The 19,294-nt window shown below is 34.3% G+C and overlaps 2 protein-coding genes across 5 annotated transcripts; one reads left to right on the top strand and one right to left on the bottom strand.

Moving 5' to 3' along the window:
• Positions 1–685: 685 nt before the first annotated feature.
• On the bottom strand, positions 686–6,826 carry LOC111430320 (oxysterol-binding protein-related protein 2A-like). 4 transcript variants are annotated; one of them, XR_002708315.1, is made up of 12 exons: positions 6,055–6,823; positions 4,758–5,111; positions 4,148–4,244; positions 3,385–3,824; positions 3,145–3,300; positions 2,891–3,058; positions 2,192–2,332; positions 1,883–2,101; positions 1,634–1,747; positions 1,355–1,544; positions 1,243–1,270; positions 1,032–1,134 (listed from the first exon to the last, which is right to left on the bottom strand). XR_002708315.1 is itself a non-coding variant. In XM_023066531.1 (11 exons), the coding sequence occupies exons 1-10, from the start codon at positions 6,499–6,501 to the stop codon at positions 1,377–1,379; spliced, it is 2,304 nt and encodes a 767-aa protein (XP_022922299.1). In that variant the 5' UTR covers positions 6,502–6,823; the 3' UTR covers positions 686–1,022; positions 1,355–1,376. The 4 variants fall into 4 exon arrangements, 3 of the variants coding, with proteins under 3 accessions (XP_022922299.1, XP_022922298.1, XP_022922300.1); XM_023066531.1 differs by lacking the exons at positions 1,032–1,134; positions 1,243–1,270 and adding an exon at positions 686–1,022; XM_023066530.1 differs by lacking the exons at positions 1,032–1,134; positions 1,243–1,270 and adding an exon at positions 686–1,019 and having other exon boundaries at positions 6,055–6,822.
• A 10,674-nt stretch (positions 6,827–17,500) lies between these two features.
• On the top strand, positions 17,501–18,704 carry LOC111430334. Its single transcript, XM_023066551.1, has one exon. The coding sequence runs from the start codon at positions 17,691–17,693 to the stop codon at positions 18,564–18,566; it is 876 nt and encodes a 291-aa protein (XP_022922319.1). The 5' UTR covers positions 17,501–17,690; the 3' UTR covers positions 18,567–18,704.
• Positions 18,705–19,294: the final 590 nt, after the last annotated feature.

The raw sequence follows: 19,294 nt of genomic DNA, 5'->3' as shown, positions 1-19,294 counted from the left end.
AGCCCATGTGTCGGAGGTTGGATCATACACCCGCTATCCGATACAGAGTTTGTAAATGATATGACATGGATACATGAGGATCTAATAATCCAATAGAATCCGGATGGATGGATGTCGCAATATTATGAATCTTAAGTGGGTCCATTCTTGATGGCATGATCGAGTGAAGTGCGATGGTCAATGACACCCCATAACTTGGGATATCGTCAAGACAAATAGGTGATGTTAACAAATAGGTGATGTTAATTGGGAACCATGATGAAATAATGGGATATGATGTTGTACATGATAGACCTTTGCCCCGAGTAGAGGCAAGGTCGAGTCAATTGACTTGACCTAGTGTAAAGGCAAGTCGGTTGTCGCAAATGATTGAACATGCATGCGCAGGCAAAGTGTGTTGTCGAACAAACTTAGATTCTGCACAAGTAATGTTCAGTTGGCGAAGAAAAAGTTCTAGAAACCACAATTGGATTTCTCTCAAGGTTGGTCGTGAACATGTCAAAGTTACGATGCCGAAATGCAACCGTGACATTGTGTACACACACGAGTTGGGCACTAGCATTTTATGGGCTGGACTTTCAAACCTAACTAGGATCGGTTATCGACCATAACCATTTTGAAAATAGTATTTGTATTACTTATAAGCCAAATCCCCATACTTTCCAATGCTCGACAGAAGTATTGAATGACAAAAATAGGCATTAGCTTATTGGGATGTGGGGAGAAAGATTAAAGATTCAAATGAAAGAGGTGAGGAAGCAATATCATCACAATTATTCTCCCCTTCACATTTGGAACAGATTACATCCATTTGTGAAGCTATCTATCACCTAATCCCAGACATTAAACCTTCAAAAGAACAACAAAAATGGCCATGCATACATATCATTCATTATATCATTTTCGTTGATATCGTGTTCTGTATCACAAATCCGCTACCCCTCCAATCGGCCACAACTCCCCGTCGATGCTCCATCGATTGGCCTCGAGGGTCTTCGTCTATCCTACCTCTCCTATATCTGCCAAAGTGTATCAAACCAAGTTTTAAACAAACATCGTGTTTGATAACCAGCTAAACTTATGTGTTTTCGACTAATCTCGCAACTGGTTAAGGGCAGGTCTAAGGGCACCCGCACCCGTGCCCGTGCCCGTGCCCGCCCCAAGGCACTCAAAAGTTTGAACATGGGACCTCTAAACCGATATGACCAAGAGACCCCAAGCCCTTGGCCAACTGAACAGGCTTTGGGACAATGTCTTATTGTGTTATTTCCTAAAAGAAATCTTATTATGTTCTTAACTTTATATAATAACCAGATCATAGCTTTGGATAGAACTAAGAAAGAAAAATACTGACCTGAATCCTGATTATCATTCTTCTAATTTGCTGTACTCTCCTGGTTCGATTCTCCAAATATATCTGGGCAATCATCCCATTTCCTTTCTTTTCTCGCTTCCCAATATCCCCCGACGTACCGAAACGGTCCAGCTTTACCCTCTCTCTGAAACCATCTCGGCTTCCAACCGTTTTCTTGTAACTTCCTTGACTGACATAGACAAACCGCTATGAATCACCAAGAGCAGAGAACATGTAGATAATGAAAAGAAAACGAATGAAACGAAGAGCTCGACATACAATTCTTTGCCTTTGTTCTAACCGTAGCTTCTCTTCATTGGCTTTATCGTACTCGCCATTTTCCAGATGCCGTTGATCCGGTCGGAGTCTGGAATCCGTTGGAGGTAGCAACTCCTTAATCCGTGATCAAATATCCAGGATCAGACAAAGCTATACAAAACAATTAGAGATACACAAAAGGGTGTATGGTAGAGGCAAATACATATGCTAAATGACTGATTTTTCAACACATATCATGTTTGGTTATACCTTGAGCCCTGGTGTCAGCTCATTCAAAGTGATCGCGAATGAAGTCAAGTTGTATCGAGTCGGATTCAAGGGCGGTTCGCTACTTTTCCACAACAAACTACCATCATGAATCTTTGAATTTGCATTCTCATAACCATTTACATAACGCAGGCTGTCGTCCCACTTCCCAAACAACGTTGCAACTTTTTTCCCTGTTACGTCTTCGACGTAGCCATGAACCTACACAGATGTAGTATACATTGGATTTAGTTTCTTTTTTACAAAAAAGAAAAAGAATGAGAACTGCCACCAACAAACTATATAGCATACCTGACGAGGATTTCGGTCGAGAAACGATTGCTCTTTGAACTTGAGGTTACAAGAATAGTCCCGATTGCCACGTATGTGCATTGTTCCATGGTGATCGCAATATACTTTCCCGAGGATGAGATTATAGATATTTGTTGTTACCTAAAAGAAACCATAAAATGAGATTTATGACTCTATTCACGTACATTAGAAGAAATAACTTTCCACAGATATTGTCCTCTTTGGGCTTTCCCTTTCGGACTTACCCTCAAGGTTTTAAACGTGTCTACTAGAAAGAGGTTTCCACACCCTTATAAATAATGTTTTGTTCCCCTCCCAAATCGATGTGGGATCTCACAATCCACCCCCTTCGGGCTCAGTGTTCACCCCCTTTAAGACTCAGTGTCCTCGCTAGCACACCCCTCAGTGTCTGGCTCTGATACCATTTGTAAGAGTCCAAGCCCACCACTAGCAGATATTGTCTTCTTTGGGGTTTTCCTTTCAAGCTTACCCTCAAGGTTTTAAAACACGTCTGCTAGAAAGAGGTTTCCACACTCTTATAAAGAATGTTTCATTCCCCTCTCCAACCAATGTGAGATCTCACAGACTATGAGCGAGTAATCTATATATGAGATGAAGCAATAGACCCTCTCCAATTTTGGGCTTCCGATTCAATAATTATCCTCGACAAAGTATAGTATGGGGTTTCAGTTCACATACCTTGCTCCACTGGAAGATTTCGCCGTCGTCGAACTCAAGCGTAAGAACTCCGACAGGGTCCAGCTGAATCGACCTTCCCCAGAATTTGGACTGAAGGTTGCTATCTCCCCAAAACTTCCACCCTCTCCCTTCACAATGGCATGCTATCAGAGTCGGATGGTGACTCACCTACATAAATACACATCCATTTTCAAATTACTATTACAATTATCTCATCATATACTCTCATATAATTTGTTATCCCATTTACTCACCTTCTCGGAGAAGAACCGAATCCCTTTCTCGGGAAAATCCGCTTCATAAGTTTCCCCCAACAGCGGATTGAATGGTTTGCAATGCCTGCCTTCTGACGAAGCATACCCCGAAACCGCGAAAGCTGCAACGTTCAGAATCCTTTGTAGACTATTTCCCTGCACATTATACAAGTTCCCAAATCCTACAATTCCTTGTATAACAAGATTTCTAAGAGCTTTTCATCTTCTTATAAAGCTCACCTGTTTCCCTTGCTCGTATGCCTGATCCAATAGATAAGAATACTCCATGTCTTCGCAGCATTTCTGCAGTGATGATATCGGCTCGTTGAAGTAAACCGGGAGGCATACTCTTGTCAGATCTTTTCCTACATTGTCTTTGATTATTGACCAAAGGCTGACTCGTTTCTCCTCCTCCACCGGTTCAGGAAGCTGTTTACGTCTTTGAATGTGTGAATATTTGTTCTGGAACTCCAGCTGATCGGGCGTTCTGTCAGCATTGTCATAATGATAATTTTCAGTGTTGCTATTAACTCCACCTAAACCTACTTCATATGGCTCGACCTCGACAGAATTTTCAGCGAAACAATCTCTGGTATCGTAAAAGGACAATTCATCTTCGTCCGAAACCTCCTCGATTTCTTGTTTCTCAATATCGTCTGATGATTCCGTGGTGCTGCATTCTACAAACCAGATACAAGTATAAACTCCATGAAGCTTGTAATCTTTTATGCATAATTGAGATTAATGCACTAACTAATATATAATTTACAAGTAAAATCAGCATATATCGACATAACCGGTTTAGTTTTTCTAAATCGCATCGAACATTGAAAATGTCAACACGCAACAAAAACAGAGAGCTATCATAGTCTATCATAGTTTACTGAATCTTCTTGTCTTATAAGAAACAATTCGGTCGACGAGATGAATTACAAAGGAAAAAAAAGGTATATGCAAAGCCGAGTTCAATCAAATAAGGAGAAGAAAAGAGAAGGGAACGAACCACTATATTTTCCACGTTCTTCAGAAGAAAGATCGTGTTTCGTAAGTTGGAATTCGCCATCGTTCATTCCAGAAGCTTCAGCTTCAAAATTAGCAGCCTGAATTCAATGGTAAAATCAAATATGTAAGGCACAGGAGTAGCATATCAGTACATATATACACACACTGAACCATATGAACTCAACCACGAATCAATCTATTGACCCTAACTGGACTCATCGAACAATGAAGACAAGAACGTTGTGCCACAAAGGGAAGACAATTCCGAATTAGCTTTGTCTAAGAACAAGGACAAACTTATAATGAAAAGAAAAGCAATGCCTAGATTATACAATCCTTTCCAATGTTAAAATTAAATGCATCTACACACTTAATTTGTCCATGAACAGATCAATCTTTAGCATGTGTCCTACATGAAGTAATCGACTTAAAAACACTCGCTTCACCAGATATCGGCTTTAGTTAGATGTGTATAGATGTGCATTTAATACCGACAGGCCCTAGGATGCATCCGAATAAGAAAAGTCCTGAAATGTTAATTGTGGATGGATATTACGATCACCAAATACTAACAATCCAAAGAGGAAAAGAGCTTCGAAAGATACCATTACCTCCAACTGCCTAATTGTATCAAGCAGGTTATATCGTTCTTCACATAGAACTTGAAGATACCCTTGAATTTCCGAGAATTCGGAGAGCATTATCCGTTCGCAGTCCTTAACAAGAGTTTCACTGATTCCCTCTTCAACTAAACGCTTCGTTAATCGGCCAGTTGATACCGATAAATCACTCAGCACCGGGGAGAGATTATAATTCGTTAAAGGAGATATGCTGTGATCAGAAGCCAAGGCTTGAATCCAAGCACCTCGGTCACTCTTCGAATTAGTTCTCAAATGAAGAGTCTTCGTAGCAGTAGATATATAAAACCTTCTATCATCCGACTTGCTCTCTCGAAATGATCCGATCTGCATTAACAAATTTCAGATATTACAAAATGGCACGTTCAAATTAAGCAAAGCCATAACAACACATATTCTTCTACATTTGCCTCTCCCAAAACAAAGCCCCGAAGACTATGAACAAAAACATCTGCTGGAGAGTAATACAAAATCTACCCAATGCCTAAAAAGTTAGCAGGGATTTCATTTTTATTACACCCATTAGAGCAAGCAACATAGTAACTCGCTTAGACCAAATTCTTTAAATGGTTGTACCCAAAAGAATCAATAAACACAATCCTTCAAAAGGGTATCTCTCCTCCCTTTTTGAGGTGTCGGCTAAAGCAGGAATAAAAAAACGGATGTGGAAAACAACCATAAAATGAGTAAGCAATCAATCTCAGAAACAGTGAAAGGAAGGAGGGAAAAGGTGAAATTCATTGGAGAAGATAAAGATGGTTGGAGATTTCAAATCCAAGCAAGAAAAATGATGAGAAATGAAGCAAGCGTTCTGATGAACAATAAGCCTTCTGAAATGGCCCCTTAATCCACCTGTGGGATGTGACCCACTAGACATCGACAAACAGTTAGAAAACTGTGAAAATTTGCAATTAAGTTCATCAGAGAAAGACCCAGAAAAGAGTAAGCGCAGGAGGAGATACGACGAACAATGCTATAAACCTGTAGTTCACGCGTTTGCTTTTTGCTCAGATTTCAATGCCGCCTCCTGAGTGTCTGGCAAAATCAGACTCAGAGGGAGAGAGAAAAAGAGAGAAGAAATCAAAATGGCATGAATGGATAAAAACACAAGCTATTTCTCTCTTCAGCGCCAAATTTTTGGCCTAAAAGGCATGTCGCATTGCTAGTTTGATGCTCTGTACAAGATCATCGGATCATATCAGAACAACCCAGATCGTGTTTTTGTGTAAAATTTCTCAAAAATTCCCAATCTCGTTCTTAAGTTTCATACCTTGAGATGAACCACTCCCACCGCTTTCCGCTGCTTTTGCCTCCCTCTGTCTTTCTCATCTCCCCTTGGAATCCGATTGCTCGAACTCTCTCCGATCAATCGCACGTCGTCGTTAGGGGAAAGAAGGTTAAGATTCTCCGGCCGGCGAATCTTCGCGTAGGATAATACCCCATTACGGAGGAGGAACCACCTCGATCTCCACCCCTTGCCGTAATTGGTCCACTTCTGAAGAACCCCAGCGACTGTGGATTTGGATCCAAGTGGCCGTCTGATAACATTCCCATCAGATCCATCGGAAAACGCCGCAAAACTCGCCGGCATGCTCTTCGTCCTCGACAGAGCCAACGCCGCAGCTTCGTCTCTGGACTTGTCTCCATCGCCACCACATCCGATTCCAAAACTTTCGACCGAGATGCAACACAGAGGGTGCATTTCCTTAACCTTCATAATCTCGTATTTGATTCAAATCCCTTTTGCACTCATCAATTTCTCAAATACCCCATGAATTGCAACAGGAAGAAAGAAGATAATGAAGATGGAAGAAACCCATCATAGAAAAAATGAATGGAAGATTACATTGAAGAAGAGTGAGTGAGAGCGTCGCAGAGTGAGAAGAAAATTGGGTCGAAATCAATGGCGAAGAACAAAGGAAATTTAGTGGAAGATTACTTATATATACAGCAAAGAATCGAACAGAGAGAGAGAGAGAGAAGAAGAAGGCAGAGAGTGGGACATGAAGGAGGATGTGGCAGAGGAGCAAATTAAAGGATCGAGGCCGAAGGGAAACCAGATTACTAAAGTTCTGGATTTTTTCTTTTTTTTTTTTATATATAAATTCTTTTAAATAATATATTTAATAATATCTGTAAATCTCTTCGATTATTTATTAATCTATTTTACTTTTTTTTATTAAATTTTTAATTTTTAATACGGAAAGTATTTATGGATTTGGTCGACATTTTTTAGACATATCAAACAATTTTTATTAAACAATAAACCCAGCTGGTAAATATATATATTTATTTATCTTTAAAAACTTATTAAGATTTATAACTCAATTTTAATATATACAAAATTATTTTTTTAAATAGTTTAAATTATTTTTAAGAGGGTTATAAAATGGTATGAGGATTGAACCAGGGCATGCCAATTGGCAGCTGCATCAACATAAGTTACGTTGCGCATCCCATGTGAATACCAAAAGTAATTCAAATCCGCTTCAACGTTTCATTGTCGGAGCTGCTCAATAGTGCCCGAACCAGTTGCCAGCCTCCATATACTTTCGGCTGCCGAGTCTGTGCACGGTTGAGGCCGTTGGCTAAGCCGTCGTCCATCGTCGCTATAGATCTGCTAAGTATTGAGGATGGATAATTCAATTAGGAGAACGAGCAATTCAACAAGGTGGATGACCTGTAAAAAAAATTTTACTAGAATGCAGGTAAGTGAGAACACAAATTTTACTAGAATGCATGTAAGTGAGAATACGGGAAGAGAGAGAGAAGATATGGTGGGGTGCGTTGGAGTGGTCAAAGGAATTGGTATGATGAAAGTGACGCAACGGTGGATACAACAAAGTTTTGCGATGCCTTGAAACCGAGGTGGATTCTAACTCCCCTTACGTAATTCACAATTTTTTATTATTTCTTTTTAATATTATTAACAAACAATTAATTAAAACGACCACGTGGGATTGTACAGCGCAGGCTCCACATAGTAGGTGTGTGCCACGCCTGATTGACAGCTCAGATTCATGACCCAATTATCCCCCGTCTTTATTTTTCATACAACCATCCATTTCACATCACTTCACTCTCTTACCCCTTTTTTGTATATACATATAATAAAAAATTATTTTTAAACTTTCTTTTTTTCTCTAAAGTTATCAACTTTTTTAAAAAATGAAAAACTAATCCTAACAAATTTATTTCAAATTAACATTTTAACATTTATGTTTAAAAAAATTAAAAAAAATTATTTATTGTTGTTATTTAAATGTATATGTACGGTTAAGATATTTTTTCTAAATAATAATAATTAATTGATTTAAATATTTTATATTATAGAATACGATGTAAGTTTCCCTAATCCCGAGTCCCTTACATTTAATATTTGGAGGCAAAGGGTGTGTTCAAATCCAACCCATCCATAGCGTAGCGTCCAATTTTTATGTTCCTCTTTAAATCTAACAACTAAATAAATAAATAAAACCATTAATCAATTTTAATTAAATGATAATGGGAAATTTATTATTTATTTTATTTATTTTTTACCCACATACACATTGGATTCTAGACATATTGTGGCTTACCAAATAAAATAACATAGATATTAATTAATATAATATGTTGCATAAATTTTAGCGACAATTTCTTTTTTATTTTTTTATTTTTTTATTTTTTTTATTTGTCCTACTCTTTCCATAAATGCAATAAATTAATCAACATATTAAATTTCCTATCTATATGTAAGAATTACATTCATATCTCTACTATATCATGCAAGAATTAATGAAACATAACGAACAATTTTTAAAACGTTTATTTCAATTATTTATTTATTTGTGATATAAATAATTTGTGGGGTTTAAAATAAAATAAAAATGTGGGGCAAACAAGATGGGGAAATAAAGAAGCAAATCGAGTATGGGAAGTTAGGTGAATGAATGTATGATTTGAATGATATATATTAATATATGTCTTTTTTTTTTTTTTAATATTTAGTTTTTAGTACTTTAGACGTCTACACGCTTGTCTAATGACTCAGTAAGCTACGTGGACCTGTTCCCTATATTAAGAGACAGACATATACTTATTCCTATTTCAGTTAAGAGTAGTACCAAGTTGATCGACTTGTTTTATGCTCTTTTTTCTCATGTTGCGCGTGCATCTTCAAAAGAGGAGTTGAATACATAGACATAGCGGTCCCGAGAATGAAAGTGCATTCCCTCGTGCTCTACAACTCTTTTGTATTGACTAAAGAAAAAAGGTTCAATCTTGTGAAACCATAGCGTAGGCAAAACTTGGCGATCTGTTCATAATTTGACCTTATGTGGTCCTGGAAGGAAAGTCCACCTCCAACGGCTGACAACACTAGGAGGTGTTAGACAAACACAACTCTCCACAATGATATGATATTATCCACTTTGAGTATAGGTTCTCTCATGGATTTGCTTTGAGCTTCCCCAAAAGGTGTCATACCAATGGAGTTAGTATTCCTCACTTATAAATCCACGATCATTCCCTAAATTAGCCGATGTGAGACTTTCATCATCGAACGGAGGAAGATGATTAGGATCTCACGTGTGCAACTATTGGAACAAACTCAAACAGTTGTTTCTGAAGAAGATACAATCTTGTATAAGACTATTAAAATCATTATTATTACGTGGGCATCTCGTTACCATCAAGATGTATGATGAAAAAAAAAAAGTGATGACCATGCAACGGATAACTTGTCATCAGATTCGGTACTATAAAACAAAACTTTACAGAGAATAGAGACGATGAATGTCTCAAGCTCCAACACAGCTAAATTGGACTAACTTTTGAACTCGAATCCGACCCTGACGGACACGCACACGAAAAAGAAAGAAAGATAGAAAACAAATGGAATGATTGTTAGAATAGAAAAAGAAGGGTTTGTGACAAAGAAAGCAACAAAAGGGCAATCAAATCCATGTTTGTAGAGTACCAAACAATGAACTATTTCTCACCATCACCATCTACTAAGCCAAAAGCATCCAGCTGGGAAACCAAAGCCACCAACTGGCCCTCTCCCCCTCGTAATTGTTCGTCGTCATCGTTGTTATTATTATTTCTCGAGTTTCCACCGACATGGCACGTGTGCGTGACTCGTACGTTCATAATTGTTCGGGGTAAGTAAAAGAAATTATGATCGGGTTGGATGTTATGTGTGTAATAGACAAAGCTGTATAAACATTTATTGATTTGGGGCCGATGTATATTTATAAATGTGTTGTCCTTATAGAATTTACTCCTTTTGCTATTATTTTCTTGCTTTTACATAAAGCACACTAAATATTTTCATTTTTTTTTATTAATTAGTTAATTAATTATTTTAAAAAGTGGGCTTTTTTTCTTTTCTGTTTTTTGGTGTTGACCAGATGCCATAATTTTTGTGGTGCAAAATTATTAGATTTTGAAATTATTATATATTTTTTTTCTCAATACTTTTAGGGTTTTGGAATTTTGTTCTTTTGGATTCAGATTTTTCCACACATGCATGTGATTCAATGGATGCTAATAGTTGTGAATGTTGACTAATAAAAATATCATGATAAATTTTTTAAAATTTTAATAATATTTCTAAATTTTTAAAAAATTATAAAAAAAATCTTTACAATTGTTTTTTAATAAAAATTATGAGTACCTGAGAATATTCGAACATTGGGAGTCTTCCCGTTTATCTACTTCTATCGATGTGGGGAGGAAAGAAACGGTTGTATTCAGATACAAAGTTTATTTTATACCTTGCGGGAGGTTCCATTTTTTTTGTTAATGGGAGTCCTGGGTATCGGTTTATATGGTTCTAATGAACCAACTTTAAATTTTGAAACATCGGCTAATCAATCGTATCCTATAGCACTAGAAATAATATTCTATATCGGATTTCCTATTGCTTTTGCTGTCAAATCACCGATTATACCCTTACATACATGGTTACCAGATACCCACGGAGAGGCACATTACAGTACTTGTATGCTTCTAACCGAAATCTTATTAAAAATGGGAGCATATGGATTAGTTCGGATCAATATGGAATTATTACCCAACGCCCATTCTATTTTTTCACCCTGGTTGATCATAGTAGGCATAATTCAAATAATCTATGCAGCTTCTACATCTTTCTTTAATCGTAGATATATGTTTTAACCAATTATAATATGAGCATAGCTCTACTGAATAAAATATATGTTTTCGATAAAAAAATTAAAAGCTTGAGTCTCTCTGACTTAAAATAAAAAAAAAATAAGTTGAACTATGTTTAAATTGATAAAATTGAGGCAAGAAAATTAAAATTTTTTTTTAGGGTATTTAAAACAAAATTCCGAAGATACGATGATTTTGTGATGCCCCACTCCACGTGTCGCAACCTCAGCGTTTCAGCCCACTATTAAATTTTTATTTTTAAATGTTTAAAGTTTTTGGTAAAATGGTTTGAAATGAAATATCTAAAAATAAGAAATATAAATTATTTTTATTTTAACTCCCAACAATTTTATCACATTATCCAAGTTTAAATAATTAATTTATTTTTGTTAATTAAAAAAGTACTTTATTAACCATAATATGTTTTATTTGCTGAATAATAATTTAATTATATTATAAAATTGAGTTTGGGGTCAATGTCGTGTACTTGAGAAAGACATTTAGATTCTAATTAGAATACTCTTTGAAATCTAATAATTAAAGAAAACCAATAATTTATTCTAATTTGTTTTTATTATATTGGTATTATTACATATAATTTATGTACCTTAACACAAACAAATCTAATAACTGTTCTTTTTAATAAATAAATAAATAAATAAAAACATAATTTATAATATGCTGATTAATTACAAGTAGATTTTCAGTGTTTCCCAATTATTATGATGTACTTTTTTAAATTAATTTAAATGCTAATTTTAATCAAATTGTATTAATTAATTAATTCTTTAATAGAACCAAGCCCAAGTGAAAAGCTTTGTATCTCTCTATCAGTGAAAGTTAAAGGCCCATTGCATATGAAAGCCCAATGGGCCAGCTTGAAGGCCCATCTGCATGATCCAAATGGGGGATTTTAATTTAAATTTTTTAACCCGAACTCTAATTTTACCATTTTAATTTAATTTTAATATTTTATTTAAATTTAAATAGTAATGATTGGCCATGGTATACAATTTAATCATTAGAAATGTCTATTTGACTTACTCTTAAATGGGTTGAATGAGCCGTGGCTTGTGGGGGACTCGACCCTCAAATGCGTTCGAGGAATAGGGAATGGATCGAGGAGCCCGCACCCTCGCCCCAACCCCAATCCATTCTTCACTCACCCTATAAATTGCTCTTTTTATATATAAATATAAATATATCTATAATATTCATAAACATAATGATCAACATAAATGAAAGATTATTAAAAAAAAAAAAAAAAAAGTTTGGATAAGAAAAAAAGAAAGTAACCCACTAAGAGGGTTGAAAAATAAAATACTTTTTTATATCTTTACAAAAATAGCACTAAAGCTTAAAAAAGCTTTGTCAAAAGATTTTATTGGTTCGTACTATTAGAGTTGGTAAAACGCTTATATTAGAAAGAGGTTTCCACACTATTATAAAGAATGTTTTGTTCATTTTTCCGATTAATTACATTATTATTAATTTTTTTTGTTTGTTCTTATGAAAAATTTGTATTAACGTGAGACTGTGTTTACATTCCTAATACAATATAAAATGTACGAAACGATAAAGATTAAATTAATGGGAATTTTTGTGAATGCAACAAAGAGACAACTCATAAGTTTGGATTTCTTTTTATACACTAAACAAATGGATGAATGTCTCCAAAATTAGAGAGAAAATGACAGCCAATAATATTCCATGTTTCCAAACATTGCCTAAATTCCATGTGATTTTAAGACAAAACCACATGTTATCTATACTTATATTCTTCATTCATTTACAAATTATCGTTATAAGTTTATGTATTCTTTGAGTTATTGACCAATCGTAAGTAATATTCTAATAAAGACGTGACAATGCGAGAAGTTATGATTATTTCTCCGATCTTCTGGTTTCCACCGCTTGGAGGAGGGAGGCAAGTGTTCTTCAAAATGACGGTGTGTAAAGTGTACGTAGGCATCTCCAAAAATTGGTGGAATGCCCTGGTGCAAGGGCTAACGTAGTGAATGCTCGTAAAGTCTTTATGGTTGAATGTAACGATCCTATTTTTACTACTGAGAGCGATTCTGAGGAGCTAGTGGGCATATGACATGCATATACATGAGAAATACATGAATGAACCGAGATCATATTCGAATGAGAGTATCATATACCAACAAGGTGCACCTTTTTTTTCGGTAGCTCAATCATAGAAATCATTGAAGCAACGGTTTCACAGGAAAGTGGTTGATGAGAGGTAAACATCATACACTGATAAATGAGGTTGCAAACCTACCAAACATCCATATGCTTCCTACCCTTTTCTACCAAACTTATATACTATTATCTACCAACTTATTATTATTATTATTATTTTTCATATTTATTAATTTTATTTTTATTATTTTTCTATCCAATATATAATATTACAAATAGTCAAATTCAATATCTTAAGTTCGATGTTATTTGTTACATAAAATATTATCAAGATAATGTATACTATATATTAAAAAAAAAAAACTTGAATAATAATAACAATAATAAAATTATTGTACGAAAATTACTCTTCACCTAATGAATTAATTTTTAAAATATATTCTTAAATTAAAAAAAAAACATATTTAAACACTTTTTTGTCTAATAAATTGAAAACACACCTTTTATTCAGCTCATTCCTCTGAAATAATTTATATTAATTAAAAAAAATACTTTAAGAATATAATAAAATAGAATTATTCACCACAAAATGTGGCATTGATAAAGGAGCATCAAAACAAGTGAATAATAAAAATTAAAATAATGTTGTTTTTCTTTTAATTAGTATTATGATTTGAATAATTACAAGTAATGATATTGTTATAATTGCTTAAGATCCAAAATCATACTTCCAACTCAAGCTTCTTTGTTGAAATATTTTACAAACTATTTTAAATTACATTTTCTTAATTAATAATTATTTCATATTATTTATTTGTTTATTTCATTCCCCGGGTATGAAAATAAAATCACACATAAAATATCTTAGCGTGTTTTGCAAAACCGAACACTTAATTTAAATATTTTAAGCTTAGGGTTTGAATTTATATATATGTTATAATAATTTAATTCAAAGTTTATGGTCAAAGGTCAACTTCATGAAGGTCCCTTAATTGATGCTATAGGTTTTCGTATATTTAATGTTACACAATTATTATTATTATACAACTTCATATTACCAATGTCTGAGGTTTATTATAAGTAAAAAATATTATCTTGACCGAGTCGGGTTATTTTTATTGTGTATGTGGGAGAGGTAAAAAAGGGTAAAAAAGGTAGGAATAGAAAAAGGGGAAATGGTAAGTTTGAATGTGGTAAAAACGAAAGTTTGAATTGAAATTAGATTTGTGGGTGCAGGCGTGACACCAAAGGCTGTCAAAAGCCCCTGCTCCCTCTTTCCTTTTTGTTTTTTCTAATCTAATTACGACTAATATTTATAACTACCTACGAGATTAAGATTTTTTTGTTTGAAAATGGGTTTTGGTTCGAATTTCCAACTAGGGTTCTTAATTTGAAAATGGGTTCTTATTTTAGGGTACCCTAAAAATAGATTCAGTAGAGACAAGATGAGACTTGTAGCTCAGAGGATTAGAACACATAGATACGAATTAGGGTGTCGAAGGTTTGAATCCCTCTCCTCGCTTGCACCGAGCTAAGAAAAGAAAGATTTTAGAAAAATGAATAAAAAGATATTGAATATTAATTAAACTAGAAAAAGCAAACATAATCATTAATTTGAAATAATTATGGAGTTTGATTATCTCAATGCAATGGGTTGATGCAATTAATTTGTAGGTTATTATATTAAATTTGAGCTTTGTAAATCCCACACCCTAGAGCCTATGCCAATAATAATAACCTAATATGAATTTAATTAATTAAATCAAACAACACAATTAATTTCCCTCCTAAGGCTCATAGTTTAAATTTCAGTGCTTCTCTATCTCTCTACAAAGCTTCTATTCTGTTTTGTAATTCTTCTATTCTATTCTTTTCTCTCCCCTCCCCTTCCCTAATTCAAATTTCCATGGAAGATTCCTCTATATATATATATATATATATATATATATATATATATATATATATATAGCCTACTAAATGACGAAAATACCCCCACTCTTCCTAATCTAGCTCGTGGGTACTCCTTGGAGTTCATTGATTCTCGTAATCGAGTTCTTTGGTGCTCATCTATCAACTCATCATCTCATACCAACGTGGGTCATGTCTTGACTATTCATGATTATGGATAAATTAGTAGATCTCTAATCATCCCTGCATCATATCATTCATATAACACGTCAATACAGTACTATGAGGGTCCATCTTCACAATTCACCGTTAAGGATAAGCTAGCTGTGAATGTTTGCTTAATTCATCACAGCTAAATTGTGAAAGTTATCTTATTTATAATCAAATAAATTATAAGGATATGTAAAGCATATGGTAAAAAAAAGTAAATATCTAGATATTTGCCCTATAATAAAATATCAAATATGACATATATATGGTAAATTATAGTTTAGTACTAAATATCAACACTAGCAAACTCTTCACTACTTTCTACATAGTAACATATTCCTATAGTCTCGTAATGTATAGACAGAGCATAGTAATTAGCTTAAGTAAATCACTTATGTCTAATTTCTCGTGGTATTATGTAATTCATCAAAATTCGATATATATATATATATATCCTTTCCCTTACCACTCGATCATAGGTATTTTCAGATCAGTTATTAATATTTGTTTGTTGTTCGTTTTATTTCTTATTATCGCCAAGTTTACTTTGTCCTCCATTCGTCGTAGTGAGTGTACGACTTTATAATCGTCCTTGACAAAATTTCGATCATTTTCATCTCCAACATCATAAGACCCTCGAAGGGACCGATAAGGCTACCTACGACTAGTTTATTGTATTCATCTCCATCCATCAGTACGTGTTTTGTATTCTAATTTAACTCCTCACCACCTAAGTCGACGAAGCATGCATGAGCTATGATAGGTAAGTTAGGGATGTAAAAATGATAAAATAACTTTTATGGTAATTTTTTAAAAGTAAGAAAGAAGTAGGTGGTTAAAGTTATAATTGAAAAAGAAGTGGAAGTGGGAAGTGGGGTTTGAGACATAAATGCGAAATTAAAGTGTTTGTCTCCACAAACTCAGTTCACCAATTTTGTTTCAAATTCAATTCTCTGTCCAATACCTCAAATTCCAACATCCACGCATACATTTCATTTCATCCCATAAAAATCCTCTTTTTTTTATAAAAAAAATAAATAAATTAAAACCACCCCCACAATATCATAAATAAATAAATAAATAAAATCTAAATATATATATATATATATATATATATATATATATATATATTTTAAAAATCAAGTATTTTTTGGCCAATGATAGGACCTGATTTAAAATTTTTGTAATAAAAAATAATTCTTTTTGATGTGTCACATCCAAAAAGATTTTTCTAGTCGAGAAAATAGACAAAATAGCATCGCAATAAAAACAACGAAATTAATTATGAATATATTAAAAAAAATATATGTATTTATTTACACGTATATTATTACAAGTCAATTTTGTTAGCTGAAGAGAATGAAATTGATGGAAATTAAATATTAATGAATAGAGAGAGAAAGGGTGAGAGAAAATAAAATTAATGAGCTTAATTATAATTAATTAGTTTGCACTTTCAAAACAAAACGTATAATAATAAATTAAAAATAAGATCCGTTTTTAATTTTTAATTAATCTATGAACTTTCAAAATTAAAAATTGAACTTTTAGGCTTTTAATTGTTTTAAAATTCTCAAATTTATTATACATTAATTTTAAAAAGGTGTAAATTCATTTTTTTTTTAAATAAAATAATTCAAGATTAAGAGTTATAATCAAGTGCGATTAGGGCCTAACGTTAATCACCATCAATACCTAATCATGTGGATTCAAATGAATCCAACGGTTAAAAAAAAGAAAAAGAAAAAAGAAGGTGGGGACCACAAAAGCCTCTGAAAATCAAAACTTATTTCTTTTTGTTCTCCTCTGCTAGAGAAAATCAGACCGGTCCACGTGGCTAAAGATAAGACCATCACCAAAACAATAATAAATAAATAAATATATATAAACATACACTTAATTTTGTATATTGATTTACAAAATCTATTTTATTTTCAAGTGATATATAATTAAGTTAATAAAATAATAAAGATTAAAATAAGTTTAGTTGAGAATTTTTTTTTTAATTTGTTTTCATAAAATTTTAAAAATGTGAATTTTATGTCTAATAAGAAATTGAAATATTTAAAATTTATTAAAAAAATTACTTACAAAGTTAAACTTCAACTTAACTCAACAAATTTAAAAAAACAAAATAAAAAAAATAAAAGATTCAAATTGCCGTAGTTATTGAATTTGAAAATAAAATAATTAATAAATTAAACCCGAAATTTTAATATAATTACAAGAAAAAAGAAAAAAGAAAAATTGAGATGAGGGCAATTTAGTCATTTGGAGATGCGTGAGACGTGTAATGAATAAAAGGCTCCATTTATTATGGCGCCTGCGAGTGTTCGTTCCGTTTCCACTTCTTTTACACACAGCGACGGAGAATGAGACAGACCCAATACCCAACTTGACCCTTTTTCTTTTTCCAGAGAGAAAAAAAATTCCGGCGAATCTCCGGCAACGACGGCGGCGGTGTTTCATTGAGCTCCGTTAATGGCGTGGGTCAAATCACTTCACTGCAAATCCAGAGCCTTCCAAGACGTTTATCATCCAACCCCTAAAAATCTAATCCCCAGCGCCAGTTGCCGGAAGAGCGTTCAGAGCCTCAAAGACGTCGTCGAAACCACCAAATCCAAGAAAAAGAACCCAAATCACTCGCCGCCAGAGAAAAAACCGGTTCCCAAAAACCCGAGACTCTCGAAATCGGAACCCGGTTTGAGCCCCTGCATCCGGCCGAGAACGAGCGTTTCGTCTCGTCCGATAATTAGGGCCGACGATCTTATCTTTCCGGCGCTTTCGGAGTTGCCGGAGGGGCACCATTCCCGGAGCGTGGTTGAGATAATCTTCCACACTAGCTGGAGCCCCAAGGCGTTTACGGGTCGGATCGAGATGATTTTCAAGGTCCAGAATGGGTCCAAGACGGTGGCTCGGTTTGAAGAGTATCGCGAAATGGTCAAAGATAAAGCGGCGATGGGATGTCCCGCCGACGAGGAGAATGCCCGTTGCGTTGCTGATGGGAACGAGGTAATGAGGTTTCATTGCATGGGTCCGACATCCGACTGCGCAAAATACGATGGATACGGCGGCGCGTGGAGCTTCCCTGGAGTGAAAGGGTCGTCGTCGGTAGCAGCAATTTGTACTTTCGCCGGAAGCGGAGTGGCCCACGAGAACGGTGGGGGAGGGAGAGGGAGAAGGGCGATGTTGGTATGTCGGGTAATCGCCGGTCGGGTGTCAAAACAAGTGATGAAACCCGACCCGTTTATGGAAGACGGAGTTGGAGTCGACTCAGTGAGTGGGGATAACGGCGAGTTATTGGTGTTGGACTCGCGTGCGGTTCTCCCTTGTTTTCTCATCATTTACAAATTGTAAAAATATATATTTTTTTTAAAATGCAAAAACATTATTATAATTTTTTTTTTTAATATTTTGGGGTTTTTTTTTAGGTGAAATGGTAATATTTTGAATTTCATCTTTGATTATGTAGCATTTATCCACACAATTTTTCTCCTTTTTTGGGTCCTTTTTTTTCTTTTAAATTCGTCAATTTGATGTGTGGTTATGTAAAAATTGTGTTGATAAATGCTAATTAACCAATATTTACTGTTCTTGTTTTGTTAATTATTAAATGTTAATTATTTTTGTGTATTTATAATTATATTTATTTTAATTCAAAATTTATGGCATTTATTCCTTAGAATTTGGTAAATTATATTCCAATTCCATCACTTTAAGGTTATTTAATTCATTCTATATTTATAGATTTTTTTTTAACACTCAAACTGTTGGCCCTCGTTCCCATTTCTGATTGATGTGAGACTCCTCAATCCACTCCTTCAGGGTTAAAGCCTCCTTAATGGCACATTGGTCAGTGTTTGACTCTAATACCATTTGTAGTGGCACAAATCCTTGTTAGCGGGAACTTACTAGCACATTGTTCAGTGTACCATGCCTCAAACCGAGTGCTAACAAATATTCTTCTCTTTGGGTTTTTCCTTCGGACCTCTCAATCCACTCCTTCAGGGTTAAGCCTCCTCAAGGTTTTAAAACGTATCTGCTAAGAAAATGTTTCAACACCCTTATAAAAAAAAATATTATGT

The sequence above is a fragment of the Cucurbita moschata genome, unplaced genomic scaffold (genome assembly GCF_002738365.1).
Source record: "Cucurbita moschata cultivar Rifu unplaced genomic scaffold, Cmos_1.0 Cmo_Scf00033, whole genome shotgun sequence".
Lineage (NCBI taxonomy): Eukaryota > Viridiplantae > Streptophyta > Magnoliopsida > Cucurbitales > Cucurbitaceae > Cucurbita > Cucurbita moschata.
This window is presented reverse-complemented; position numbering and strand designations above follow the sequence as displayed.

Coding starts and splice junctions, on each gene's coding strand:
- LOC111430334 (XM_023066551.1), top strand. CDS start 17,691: ATGGCGTGGGTCAAATCACTTCACTGCAAATCCAGAGCCTTCCAAGAC.
- LOC111430320 (XM_023066531.1), bottom strand. CDS start 6,501: ATGAAGGTTAAGGAAATGCACCCTCTGTGTTGCATCTCGGTCGAAAGT. Junction 1,748..1,882: donor AGCTGACACCAGGGCTCAAG/GTATAACCAAAC, acceptor TCACGGATTAAG/GAGTTGCTACCTCCAACGGA. Junction 1,545..1,633: donor TAGAACAAAGGCAAAGAATT/GTATGTCGAGCT, acceptor TGTCTATGTCAG/TCAAGGAAGTTACAAGAAAA.